Source organism: Sciurus carolinensis, chromosome 16, assembly GCF_902686445.1.
Source record: "Sciurus carolinensis chromosome 16, mSciCar1.2, whole genome shotgun sequence".
Taxonomy (NCBI): domain Eukaryota; kingdom Metazoa; phylum Chordata; class Mammalia; order Rodentia; family Sciuridae; genus Sciurus; species Sciurus carolinensis.
Window position 1 is genome coordinate 65817393 of NC_062228.1, and position 13312 is coordinate 65830704.

Consider the following 13312-nt stretch of genomic DNA (forward strand, 5'->3'; position numbering starts at 1 on the left):
AAACTGAACACCTACTATGCACCGAACACTCTAGTCAATGAAAATGTAATCCTGAAGAGGACTGAAGCTTTGTGCCTTCGTGGGACTCTCATTCTAGCAGAAATAAAATGCCGTAGGAGGATGATTGCGTGTGTCAGGGCACAATGACTGGGGGCCCTGCGATAAAACGGCTCGCTGGCGCACGGAAGCCACAAGCGCGCAAACCGGGCGTCCAGCTCCCCGAGGGCCCTGGTCGCCGCCCGCCGGGTGAGGGAGCCCGCGATCCTGGCGTGTTCTGCGGGCGGCTGTGTTCTGGCCCCGGCCGAGGGGCACGACCCCTCCACCTGTCCCCGCCGGTCCCCACCCGAGTCAGCGTGCCGGCGCTCCGCCGCCCGGTTTCCGGCCGCCGCCGCCGAGGCCACACTTCCCAGGGTCCCTTGCGGCTGGGCACGCCCACTTCCGGCGGGAACCGGAAGTCGCGGGAGCCGGCGCTGAGCGAGCCCAACCGGCTGTAGGAGTGAGCGGTAGGTAGGGGTTACGGAGGCGGCATCCGGGTCCCCTGCGGGTCCGTGTGGACTGCAGCCGGGGGCCCCGGAAGACCCGCGAGGAACCGCGGCGGCGACCTCTCCGGTTCGCCCGCAGGGCGGCGGGCGGCGCAGGACTGTCCCCACTCAGGGAAGACTTGAGCCCTCGCTGGAGGTGAGCGGGACGGATGGGGTGGGGCGCCCGGAAGAGTGGAAATTGAGGCCTGGGTGCTGTCCTTTGGGGGCAAGTGCTGGTGGACGATGGCCCTGGCCTCAGCGCTGGTGGATGCCCGAGTCCAAAGAGTTGATGTATCACCGTGGTCCAGAGCGTGGAGCCGCGTTCAGAAGGGGGCCTTGACTCGCCGAAGTCATTGAACCAGGTCCCCCCGCCCCCGTCAAGTCCCTGGACCCGGGGGAGAGAATACTCTCCTCTACAGAATGACTTCTGGGTCCTCTGCTGCTCTTTAACGACCTCACCATTAGGTTTTTACTCATGGGATCCTTGTCCCATCTATCCATGGAATTGGACTCGGGAGGTACAGAAGAGTCACAGCTTCACCTAGAAATGTGGAACAGTTCCATCTTTTCTATGACTTAGTCACCTAGTCAGTGCAAGAGAATATTCCCATGGTTCAAACTTCTCTTACTTCTCTCTCTCACTGTCTCCTGGTAATTAAAGAGAGAGGGGAACAAGTTGCTGCTCCTAGCCATACTATTCTTTGCTTGCTTTCCTGTGTGCAGTTAGAGTAGCAAATCTTTAATGAGTGCTTTCTGTGCCAGACCTTGTTGAAGACCTTTGGGAGTGTTAACAGCAAACCTCACAACTTTATGAAGTAGGAACTACCTTGTCTTCTTACAGATGAGGATGCTGAAGTAGCGAGAAGATAAGTAATCACTAATAAGTAGAAGAACTGGGATTCAGATCCAGGACAGGCTGATTCCAGAGCCCCTTCTAGGATTTTTTTCCTTCTGTGGTGCAGGGGTTTGAACCCAGGGCTTGCACATGCTAGCACCTGCTCTTCCACTGAGTTGTACCCCAGGCCCTCCAGAGCCCCTTCTGTACTAGCTCTCATGTAGTCCCTTAATAACTGTCTGTGGTAGATATTCCCAACCACCTTTGACAACTGAAGAAACAACTCTTGAGACTGCATATAACATTAAGAGTTCAGATCCTCAAACTTCCACTGAGTTTGGAGTTGTATTAAAGTTTATAGTTCTCAGAATTCTTTCTTATTATCGTCATTATAATATCCTTTGAGAAGACAATGGAATTTGGGGGAAAGAAGCCAGAATTCATTCAGATACTGTACTCTTCCTGATTAAAAGAATGGCTTAGGGTCATCAAGGAACTTCATCAAAACTGTAGTTTGTCACAAAAGCAAAACAAGAACTTAGGTCTTACGACCGTTTTGTTGGCACAGTTATCTGCAGTCAAGGACTTTTTGTTGTATCAAAAGGTAAGGCCTCTCTGGGAACAATGGTGTTCTCCAAGTAATTCTTCATATCGAATCTACAGATTCTGGCTTCTTGCACAGAGGGCCTATTTTCTGGTGTCAAGCAATTCATTTGTGTGGTGGAGTCAGGCAGACCCTAGGTTAGTGCTAATTTTTATTAATTATGAGCTGTATGACTTACACAAAAGCCCTCACTTGCCCAGAGATTTCATTTGTAAAATGGTGACAGTATCTTCTACTTTGATGATTGTGGAGATTAAAAGAGATGATTAACATAAGCAGCATACCTCATACATCTCTGTTAATGAGTTGGTGACTGAGAGAGAGAGAGAGAGAGACAGGGAACGGGGACTGGCTGTTCACCCTGAAAACCCAGAGCAGAGGGGAACCTAGTTGTAGGTTACAGGTCTCCCAGTGGGTATCTGATCTGGGGGTAGAGTGGGGTAGGGGCAAAAGCAAACAAGGCTGAAGGTTCGGGAGGGTTTCCACCCTGTGATTCCTGGTGCCTCGAGGTCTCACAACTCTCTCCTCCTTCAGCTCTGTTCCCTTGGGGCAAGGCCCTTCTCTACATGAAAAGCCAGCAAGAGGTGGAGGTGACAGGAATTGAACTTGTTAAAGCCATGTCCTTGGTGAGTTAATGTTCCCTCTCTCCCCACTAAAGTCATACTTTTCCCGCTTTTGTAATTTGTTTTCTTCTGAAAATTGTCTATTTAAGAGTTCCAGGCGGGCATGGTGGCACACACCTACAGTCCCAGTGACTCAGGAGGCTGAGGCAGAAGGATGGAAAGATCAAGGCCAGCCTGAACAACTTAGAGAGGCCTTGTCTCAAAAAATAAAAGAAGAAAAAAACAAAAAAAAACAAAAAAAAACGGTTACACCCTGGGGCCGATTTCCCATATCCTCCATTTCTGATGAATGCTGGGACTTCAGGGATAGAGTCAGAGGGTCCCGTGGCCTTTCAGAGGTTCTTCCTCGTCTTCCTACTTGGTGTTTATTTTTTTATTTACTCAAGAAATGACTCACCCTGAGACCTTCCTTTGTACTCAGGTCTTTCTGCAGAAGGACAGTCGTAGAGGAAAGTTTTAAGAGCCACTCTGTGCTGCGTCCTTAAATCTCCATCGTGGCTCTCTCAGAGCTGGCAGTCTCTTAGAGAAATGGAAAGGCAGCAAACACATACGATGTGATAAATGTTGTGGGCAGAGTAGACTCACTGTGGAGTGGTGGGGAGGGCCACTGATAGTCCCTGCGGTGCTTCCAGGAGAACTGGCAGGAAAGGTGCGCCCTCCCCTGCACTGGCGAAGATCGCCATCTGGTAAGAAGGCTCTTCCTGTCCTGGCTCTCACCTCCTTGCTGAGGGATCCTTGTGTGGGATGTGACCTGCACAGCTCTGCTCACTGCCGAGGGGCAAGTGTTGGGAGGACCTGGTAGAGGAAGTGATTCCTGAGTCCCATCTTGAAGTAGCAGAGGAAATCTGCTGGGATGCAGAGATTTCCCTCCCACAATGCAGTCTGGATTGTGCCAGGGAACACTCTGCATCCTTTTTTTCTCTTCAGGGCGAACACCATAATCTACTTAAACAGCTGGTTGTTGTTCCATAGGTCAGTTGTGGTCAGCATTTAGCTGTTTAGTTGTGTTACAGTGATCATCTTTGTGGTTGAAGTTTTGCTCTCATTTCTGATAATTTTCTTTGACTAAATTTCTAGTTTTGTTATGGTTTGTGGATTGGAGTTTCTCAAACTTACTTTAGCTGTAGATGGCCTTTATTTGAGGTATTTATTTTTATGTGGGACTGAGAATCAAACCCAGTGTCTAAGACATGCTAGGCAAGTGCTCTACCACTGAGCCACAAACCCAGCCCAAATATTATTTTCAGTATTAACATTTTTATGACTAATAATACAAGTTCAAGCTTAATTCATATTCTCAGTAAACTGATAGTTTCATCAGCAAATTGATTATTATATATATATATATATATATATATATATATATATATTTTTTTTTTTTTTTATGATTTTGGCACCGGAGTGTAGGACTTTAAATTTGTCCTAAAGTCACTGAAGCAAAAAATCATAAAACATTCTGCTTTCCTTTACAATCTCCCATTGCAAAACAAAACAAAACAAAAAACTATTTATAGAAAAAAAAGGTTTTTTTGTGTGTGTTTTTGTTGTTGATTCATTGTACACAAACGGGGTACAACTGTTGTTTCTCTGGTTGTACATGAAGTAGAGTCATACAATTTGTGTAATCATACATGTACGTAGGGTAATGATGTTTGTCTCATTCTGATATTTTTCCTTCCCTCACCCAAAAAAAAAACAGTTTTGTACATGGGATGAAACAATATAAATTCAAAATTTACAGATAAGGGTTAGCTCTATCACTTATTTCTTTAAAAAGTTTACGTGACTGTCCAGTCAAAACCAACAGGATTTCTCCTTTGAAATGTCATCTGTGTGGATTTCCAGATAGGTCACAGGACTGTGTACTGTCATGGAATGTCTCAGAAGGCTCTGACATTGAACAGGTAGCAGAGTCAAAAATCCCAGAGTCCTTTCTTTCTTTCTTTCTTTCTTTCTTTCTTTTTTTTTTTTGTGGTGCTGGGGATCGAACCCGGGTCTTATGCTTGTGAGATAAGCATTCTACCAACTGAGCTATCTCCCCAGCCCCCCAGAGTCCTTTCTCTCAAATGGAGTGGGGAAAGACAGGGAAAAAGAAACTATTCAAACTGTGTCGTTTCTTGTGGCTTGTGGTCTCCCCTTCCCCCTCTGCCTTCTTGGCCACCACCCTGCCTCCAAAGCCACCTCTGCCTCCACCACGACCCCCAAGGACACCTTCCCCTTTAGGCTTGGCCCAGTCCAAGGTGACTGATTCCATCAGTTTTGCCATCTTCCACAGCCTCTTTGGCAGCTTTGGCAGCTCCCTCACTGGAGAAGTCTTTGTTCTGTTTTGAAGTCTACAAAACCAAACTCTTTGGAGGACCTGGCTTCCCGTCAGTGACTGTCCTTGAAGGAACAGAGCCGTCAGGTGTGTCCTTTAGAGCTTCATGGGTGGTGTCCTCAGGCAGACCTTTGACAGAGTGTCCAGTGGCTGGCTTCCTGCACTAGGTGCTCCCCAGGTTCTTGCAACTCCAGCTTGATTGCTCTGCCCTCAATTTCCCTTTTATTGCAGGAAGTTAAAGCTTCTGTTGCATCTTCACATGAAGTAAACTCTATAAATGCATACCCTTTAGACCTGCCGTTTTGGTTCTGGGGTACTTTGATAAAGGTTGCCTTCTCAAATACTTCCTGAAGAGTTTCTTCTGATGCGTTGTAAGAGAAGTTGCATAAAACCAGAGTTTTTGATTCACCACTCCAAGTGCTGTTCTTTCCACCTCTGTAGTCTTGATTTCAACCTTTCTCTCCAGTGTAGTAGAGGAAAACAGGTCGCCCATCCATCTCTATTCCCTGCCTTCAAAGGTTTTTTCTGTGTCAGCTTCTGTCTTAAATTCAGTATAAGCAATTCCTTTGCTCTTCCCATCCTTCTGACTAATTTGATCTCCATGGCATCTTCAAATCAACCTGGGTGACGTTGTAAGGGAGATTTTGACCAAAAGTGTTCTTGCATCTTGATCTTTTTTACTGTCTTTTCCTTTTGGTTTCTTTAGTTTAATTTCAGGCAAATTGATTATTACAATAAATCATCAAATTTAATATATAAACTTAGAAAATCAAATAAAAATAATTTGAACTATTCCAAATTATTTTAATTTTATAGCAAAAATATTATGAGCAACTCTTGGAAATACCATGACACTTTTTCTTAGATATAGTACTGCAAGAGGTGTACTGTCATTGGGACTTGTTTCTTGGAGCTTTTAAATCAATCAATCCTTCCTTCCTTCCCTCCCTTCCTCTTTCCCTTCCTCCCTCTCTGCCTTCCTTCTTTTATTTATTTTGCAGTACTTGGGATTGAACTGGGCACTGTTACCACTGAGCCACATCCTAGTCTTTATAGTTTTTATTCAGAGTCAGAGTGTTGCTGAGTTTCTGAGGCTGTCCTCAAACTTGTGAGCCTCCTGCCTGAGCATCCTGAGTCACAGGAATTATAGGAGTGTGCCATTGTGCCCAGCTAAATATTTTAAACAACAACATTGTTGTTCATTGTCAGGGAAAGATATTTTAAGACTGGCATAAAAGTTTGTAATGTGGACTCTGGAACCAGACTTCCTGGGTACAAATTCTAGCTCTACTAAATGCTAAGTGTATCACCTTAATTTCAATGTTCTGAAGTGTAAAATGGGAATAGTAATTGTATCTAATCATATGACTCTTGTGAGAATTAATGAGTTAATATGTTGCCAGTGTTTAGAAAAGTACTCAGCATATGGTAAACACTATATGAACATTACCTATACAAGGCATCATTTGATTATTGTTCAAGAACTGAGTTCTTCATGTATACAGCACACATATATGTATAAGTTGAACTGATGTTGAAACACAAACCTAGAGAAGGTTGGTTGGAACTTTTAACCAAAATATCAACATTCTTTACAGTATTTAAAAAGAAAAAACAGTCTTATAGCATCATATCTGAAATGTCCAGCCTCCCATTTTAAATTACTCAGCTTACCAAAAGACAGGGAAATCTTAATTCACATGAGAAAAGGCAGCAGATACTGACATCAGTGTAATCTGATAAATATTTTAAAGCAGCTATTATAAAATATTCCAACAAATAAGAGCGAACATTCTTGAAACAAATGGAAAGATCAAACATCTCAGAGGAGAAATGGAAAGTGTAAATAAGAAATGAAAAATATACTAATCAGAGTTAGACTTACTGGGTGGGCTTAAAGGGAGAATGTAGGTGATGGAGAAGAGAGTTGGCGAACTTGAAGATGAACAGGAATTGTCTAATGTAACAACAGAGAGGAAAAAGAGTGAACTGAGCCTTGGAGCCCTTGGGGTGATACCAAAAGTCTGACATATGTACCATTGGAATCCCAAATGGGGTGAAGAAAGCGGATTGTAGAGAAAAATATTTGAAGAAACAGTAGCTGAGAATTTCTCGACTTTGGTGAAAGTTATAAACCTATGGACCATCAAGCTCAGCAAACTGCAGCACACTCAAAGGAATCCCTGCCCGGGAGCTTCAGAAAACACTGCTGAAAACAGTGTTCGAAGACAAAAAGAAATCTCAAAAAACGGCCAGTGTGTAACATGCAGGTCAGAAGTTATTTGAGTGGTTGCAACTTCTTTTCAGAAGCTGTGGAAGCCATGGGCATGTATGCAAGTTTTTACAGGCACCCAAAGAACTGGCAACCCAGAATTCCAGGTCCTGTGAAATAACTTCTGGGATGGAATGTGAATAGTTCCTCATAGGGAGGAAATCCAAGAGAATCATTGCTAGAATTCCAAAGACTCATTCAGACAGATCCTCTGCTGGAGGAGCTTTGGAACCTGCGGAATGAGGACGTGTAGTGGAAATGGTAGATACTATGCGGAAACACAGCTGCCCGTTCTGAGCCCTGGGAAGCACTTCAGTGGTTAGGAAAACGAAGAGGCTAGGCCTACTTAGCAGTGCCTGAGCCTAGGTGGTTTGGACTCGGAGGCTGTGTCCGGCTCTTACGCTCCATGCAGGGGATAAAGTCTCAGAACTTTACTGAGTGTCAAACCAGAAGCTGCGCCTGTTTTCCTTGGCCTCCTTTCTGCCTCCTTCCTCTTTTTACCATGATCATAGGTTACAATTTTGAGTGATTACCTTGTACTAGGCACTTTATACCTGTTTTTCATTTAATTTTCACAATACTGCCATGAGGTAAGTACTAAAATCATTGTCATTTTTTCAGATGGGAAAATGGAGACTCAGGGGAGTTAGTTAACTTGGCCAAGATCACCCAGCTAGTCAGTGCCAGAGCCTGAATTCTTTGGAGTCTGAATTCGGGTCTCACTCAAAACTGGTATTTAAAACTCTTTTACTTACATGTTGATACAAGCAAATCACAAAAGAAAGGAGAAACCTGTGCACAGCCACATGGTGGATTCCTGCCATTGCCAGTGCAGTCCTGTGACCAAGCAGGCTGCTCAGTGAGGCTCGGCCACCTGGTCTCTCTGGACCCTTTTAGCAGATTATGAGAAGACAGCTTCCCAGATGTGTTCCTCTCTCCTAGTGCAAGTATATTTTTATCTGAAAAGAATATTGGTAGGTGCTTTTTCTTTCATTTTCTAGGCAAGCTTCTTAACATCTCAAGAACACTAAGATTTCTTAGAAAACATTGTGGAGATTGAAATCATGTTCACCACCCTTCCTTGGAACTCCCGCACAGTCCCAGGGCTCTTTAGTTTCTCCCTGTGGAGAGTAGACCCAGCTTCTAGCACTTGGTTACCTCTTGCTGAGAGTCTCATCCACACTATTGTGATACACTCTCACCGCCATAGAACTGTGAATGAAGACTGGAGAGCAGTTCTCATTGTTTCATACAAATATGACTAGGTAACTTCCTGACCTGGTCATCTGGAACCTTGGTGTCATCACTTAGAATGTTTTTACCCCCTAGTGGGAGCAGCACAGCCATTTGCTGTAGGGCCATGTGGTGGGGGTGAGCACCTATTGAGCAGGATCGTGTTTGTGTCATTTTAGAGCTTGGTGACTTTCACAGATGTGGCCGTAGACTTCTCCCAGGATGAGTGGGAGTGGCTGAGCCCTGCCCAGAGGAGTCTCTACAGGAAGGTGATGCTGGAGAACTACCGGAGCTTGGTTTCAGTGGGTGAGTATGGGACTGTCTTCCCATGGCCCTGTGCTTGGCAGCCCCCACGCCTTTCGTCAGCCTGTTCCTTCAGTGCCCCTTCTTGAGAACCTTCCATCCAGGCTCGCAGCTCTTCATCTCCACGGTGTAGCCAATCTTCATATCTTATGTGCAGGTCTTTGCATTTCTAAACCAGACGTGATCTCCTTACTGGAGCAGGAGCAGGAGCCCTGGATGGCACAAGGAGAAGGAGCCAGGGGCCTGGGCCCAGGTGAGTGTGGACGGCGCCAGGGCAGGTCTGTCCAGAGGGTCTCTCTGGTGTGCATTGGGAAGATCCTCTCACATTCCTCCCAAGGTGAAGCTCATGGTACCATGTTTTAAGTGCTCCTCTCTTCCCCGCTGACTCTGTGTGCACCAGGGTCTCTGGACTTGGGTTCCATTGATGTTTACCTAGTTGTGCTTCTACTGTTGTAACCGTCCCTGCCCTTATCATTTCTAAATTCTTTGACAAATTCATGTTCAGTTTTTTTAAAAAATTATTTTAAATATTTTCCTTCTTTAAAAGATGAGTTTATTATGTTACCATATATTGTAGCTGTAGTTGTTCTTCTGCCTGTAATTATTTTTCTTTGATGTTTCTTTTATTATTTATTCTTATTTTGTTTATTATTATTTTTTTTTTTTTCTTATTTCACTTCATACCACCCTACCTCTTGATTGGAAGAATTTTTAGTTCTCTAAGTTGTTACCTCATTGTCTGTACATTTTTTATCTGTATTTTAAAATTCACCTATTTGAAGGTCAGAACATTTCCCTTGACACTCCTGTGGAAGATGAATGGATTAGTTCATGAGTGTTAACTCTTCCCATATGTCCCTTCCTTTCCCACTTTCACTGACTGGCATTTGGGGCTATTTTCTTCAGAAAACTTTTTATTTCTTCACTTTGTGTTAGAGCAGTTTTTCTGGTTTAGAAAATTACATAAAAGACTACAAATACTTACTGGAAGCAGGGCATAGTGGTGCACACCTGTAACCCCAGTGACTTGGGAGGCTGAGGCAGGAGGATTGGAAGTTCAAAGCCAGCCTCAGCAACTTAGTGAGACCCTGTCTCAAAATAAAGAACAGAAAGGACTGGGGCTGTGGCTCAGTGGTTATGTGCCCTGGGGTCCGATCCCTGGTATGAAACAAACATACATTACAGCCAAAAACAAAAACAAAAGACCTTTGGAGGGGAAGGTCACAGTTTATTCTGTGGCCTGTTGTGTGGCCTTTTCCTGCTTTCAGTTCTCATAGTTTCAAGAAGGGGATTGTTAGCAGGTCACTTGTGGCCATAACTATGTACATTAATTGATAAGTAATTAAATAAACATCGAATTCAAGGTAGTAGAACAAGAACACAGTGAATCTAATGAAAACCAAAATAAGTTACATAAGTGACTTGTACTTCTAAAGATAAAAGTGGGAATGAATGATCATAAAACAGATCTGATGAAAATAAATATGTGCCAGAAAACCAGTGAAATATAAAACTGTCAGGGCAAATGATTGAAAACACAAAACTTACAAATATATAAGGACTTAAAACAATAATATGAATCTGTTTTCCTCAACACTCTAATTTGAAAACCTGGATGAAATGAATAATGTTCTAGGAGAGTATAAAGTAGCACAGCTGACTCCACAGAGAAAGAACATTGAAACAGACCAGCTTCCATCAGCAAAGTGTAGGACGTAGTCTGTGAATTGCCTGTCCCAAGGAAAGAAGGCACAACCTGAGACAGTTTTATACATCTATCCTAAGAAAGCCTTAAGGAAAAGTATCACCATCATTTAAAATATTCAGGATAGCGTCGCGTTCCCTTCTGCCCGCAGAGAGAGACACGACACACTGGTTGTTTGTCAGAGCTCTTTATTGTTCCTCTTCTTCCTCTTTCCCCTTTCTCCTCCCACCCTTACAAGGAAGTCATGGCCATTATATATGAATCATGAGCCAATCAGGTTACAGAGCATGTGGGGAGAGCATGATAACAATGTAATACAATAAGGGCAACAAGAGGGCACGCAGCAAGCATGAGTCACCTTGTCCAATCAGAGCAGTCCATTCTGGCACTGGCTTAGTGCCGGGCCAACTTCCTTAAGCAATGTTAGCTGTTTGTTGCAAACCAGGGGCCCCGGCTCAGTGCCAGACTAGGGTGGGGTCCTCGATGTTGCAAACTGGGCCGCCCCGGCTCAGTGCCAGACTAGGGTGGGGTCCGCGGTACCCCGACAGGATAGAAAGTAAAAAGAAAAGCTTAAAAAGTAATTGATGAAAACAGCATAACATTTGATGCTTAGATCTACCAAAATAGCATCAGAAAAAGGAAATCTCAAATTCCAATTATAAATATTGTTGTAAAATCTTGAATAAAAGGTCAAACACTGTAATGTACCACGACCAAAGAGGGTTTATTCCGGGAATGCTGGGATGGTTGTGTCATCTCATCTTGTTTAACAAATATCAGAAGCATGTACTTCTTGTGGGCATGGTTGATTCACATGGTTTCACTTTGGAAGTTTCTGTTCTGCTAGCATCGAATAAAGGACATGTTTGTTTTCTTAAAACCTTTCAGACCTGGAGTGTATGTGGGTGACTAAGGAATCATCTCCAGATCTGGACAGATGTGAGGAGAGATTATCCCAGGCAGCAGGATTGGGAAGACCTAGAAGCAGTGGCCTTGAGTGCCCCACGTTAGGGGAGGACTGGAAGAGTGGAGACCTGCTGAAGAGACAGCTGGTAGGTCAGGGGACCTGTTCTAGGCAAGACACCCTTGTTGAGGAAAGAGACCATTCTACCATATCCAGGACAGGGTTCTGCCTGAACACGTTGTCTTACATAACACAGATTCTTCCCTTGGGGGAGAGAATGTATGATTTTGATAGAGATAAGAAAACCCATTCAGTTCTAAAAAAACACAAGCAAGTCTGTGGAGAAAAGAAACTTTTGAAATGTAATGACTGTGAGAAAACGTTCACCAAAATTTCGACTCTTACACTTCATCAAAGAATTCATTCTGGAGAGAGACCCTATGAGTGTGCTGAATGTGGGAAGGCCTTCAGCCAGAGTGCCCACCTTGCCCAGCACCAGAGAGTCCACACGGGGGAGAGGCCCTTTGAGTGTGCCGAATGTGGGAAGGCCTTTAGCCAGAACGCTCATCTTACGCAGCACCAGAGAGTGCACACGGGAGAAAAGCCGTACCTGTGCAAGGAGTGTGGCAAGGCCTTCAGCCAGCTCGCTCACCTGGCTCAGCACCAGAGGGTGCACACGGGAGAGAAGCCCTTTGAGTGTGTGGAATGTGGGAAGGCCTTCGGGGACTGTTCCTCTCTGGCTCACCACCGGAGGATCCACTCTGGGAAGAGGCCCTACCAGTGCGTCGACTGTGGGAAAGCCTTCCGGCAGAACGCTTCCCTGGTGCGCCACCGGCGGTACTACCACACTGGAGAGAGGCCCTTTGACTGCGTTGACTGTGGGAAAGCCTTCACAGATCACATAGGGCTCGTCCAGCACAGGAGAGTCCACACCGGAGAGAGGCCTTACGGGTGCAGCGTGTGCGGGAAGGCTTTCAGTCATGGCTCGTCTTTGACCGTGCATCAGAGAACTCACACAGGAGAGAAGCCCTACGAGTGTGCCGCCTGCGGAAAAGCCTTCAGCCACCGCGGCTCGCTGACGCTGCACCAGAGGGTGCACACGGGAGAGAAGCCCTACGAATGTGAGGAGTGCGGGAAGGCCTTCCGGCAGAGCACCCACCTCGCCCACCACCAGAGGATTCATACTGGCGAGAAGCCGTATGCCTGCCAGCACTGCGGCAAGGCCTTCAGCCAGCATGCGCACCTGCGGCAGCATCGGAAGGTGCACAGCGGAGAGAACCCTCACGAGTGCCGGGCATGGAGTGCCGGTCGTGCGGCAAGGCCGTGGGTCAGGGCGCACACCTCCCTCAGTACACTGGAGAGAAGCCTTTTGAGTGTGAGTGTGTGCAGTGTGGGAAGGCCTTCAGCGATGGCTCCTATCTTGTTCAGCACCAGAGACTACACACTGGCAAAAGGCCCTACATGTGCCTGGAGTGTGGGAAGGCATTCAGACAGAGGACATCCCTGATCTGTGATGGGCGATGTCACACCGGCGAGAAACCTTACGCGTGTGATGTTTGTGGGAAAGCCTTTAGCCTTCGTAAATGCGTGACTCTACATCAGAGAGTCCACACGGGAGAGAAGCCTTACGAGTATAAGGAATGCAGCAAAGCCTTCAGCCAGACTGCCCATCTGACTCTGCATCAGAGAGTCCACCCTGGAGAGAGACCCTATGAGTGCACTGCATGTGGGGAGGCCTTCCCACAGGGTGTGCATTCTGGAGTCGCCTCAGCCCTGCCCTCCTTACTCCCCTGCCACCAGGGCTTGTGGAGCCCGGCTTCTAAATGCCTCTAGACTGCCATTTCCCAGTCCATGTCCATTCATGACAGTCCAGTACACAATTTCATTTTTTTCCAGCTCAGTCTTTTAAATTAAAAATACGTGCTCATGTTTCTTTTCCATTTAAAACACTTTCTTTGAAATATATAAGGTCATCTGTTTCAGGGTTTGCACTCA

General features: G+C 45.5%; 1 protein-coding gene across 1 annotated transcript; it reads left to right on the forward strand.

The window, feature by feature from the left end:
• The first annotated feature begins 452 nt into the window (after nucleotides 1–452).
• Znf470 (zinc finger protein 470) lies at nucleotides 453–13247 on the forward strand. Its single transcript, XM_047528327.1, is given in 6 exon segments — nucleotides 453–503; nucleotides 2495–2586; nucleotides 8585–8711; nucleotides 8866–8961; nucleotides 11302–12609; nucleotides 12612–13247. Coding segments are annotated over 5 exon segments (2130 nt in total). The 5' UTR covers nucleotides 453–503; nucleotides 2495–2526; the 3' UTR covers nucleotides 13151–13247.
• Nucleotides 13248–13312: the final 65 nt, after the last annotated feature.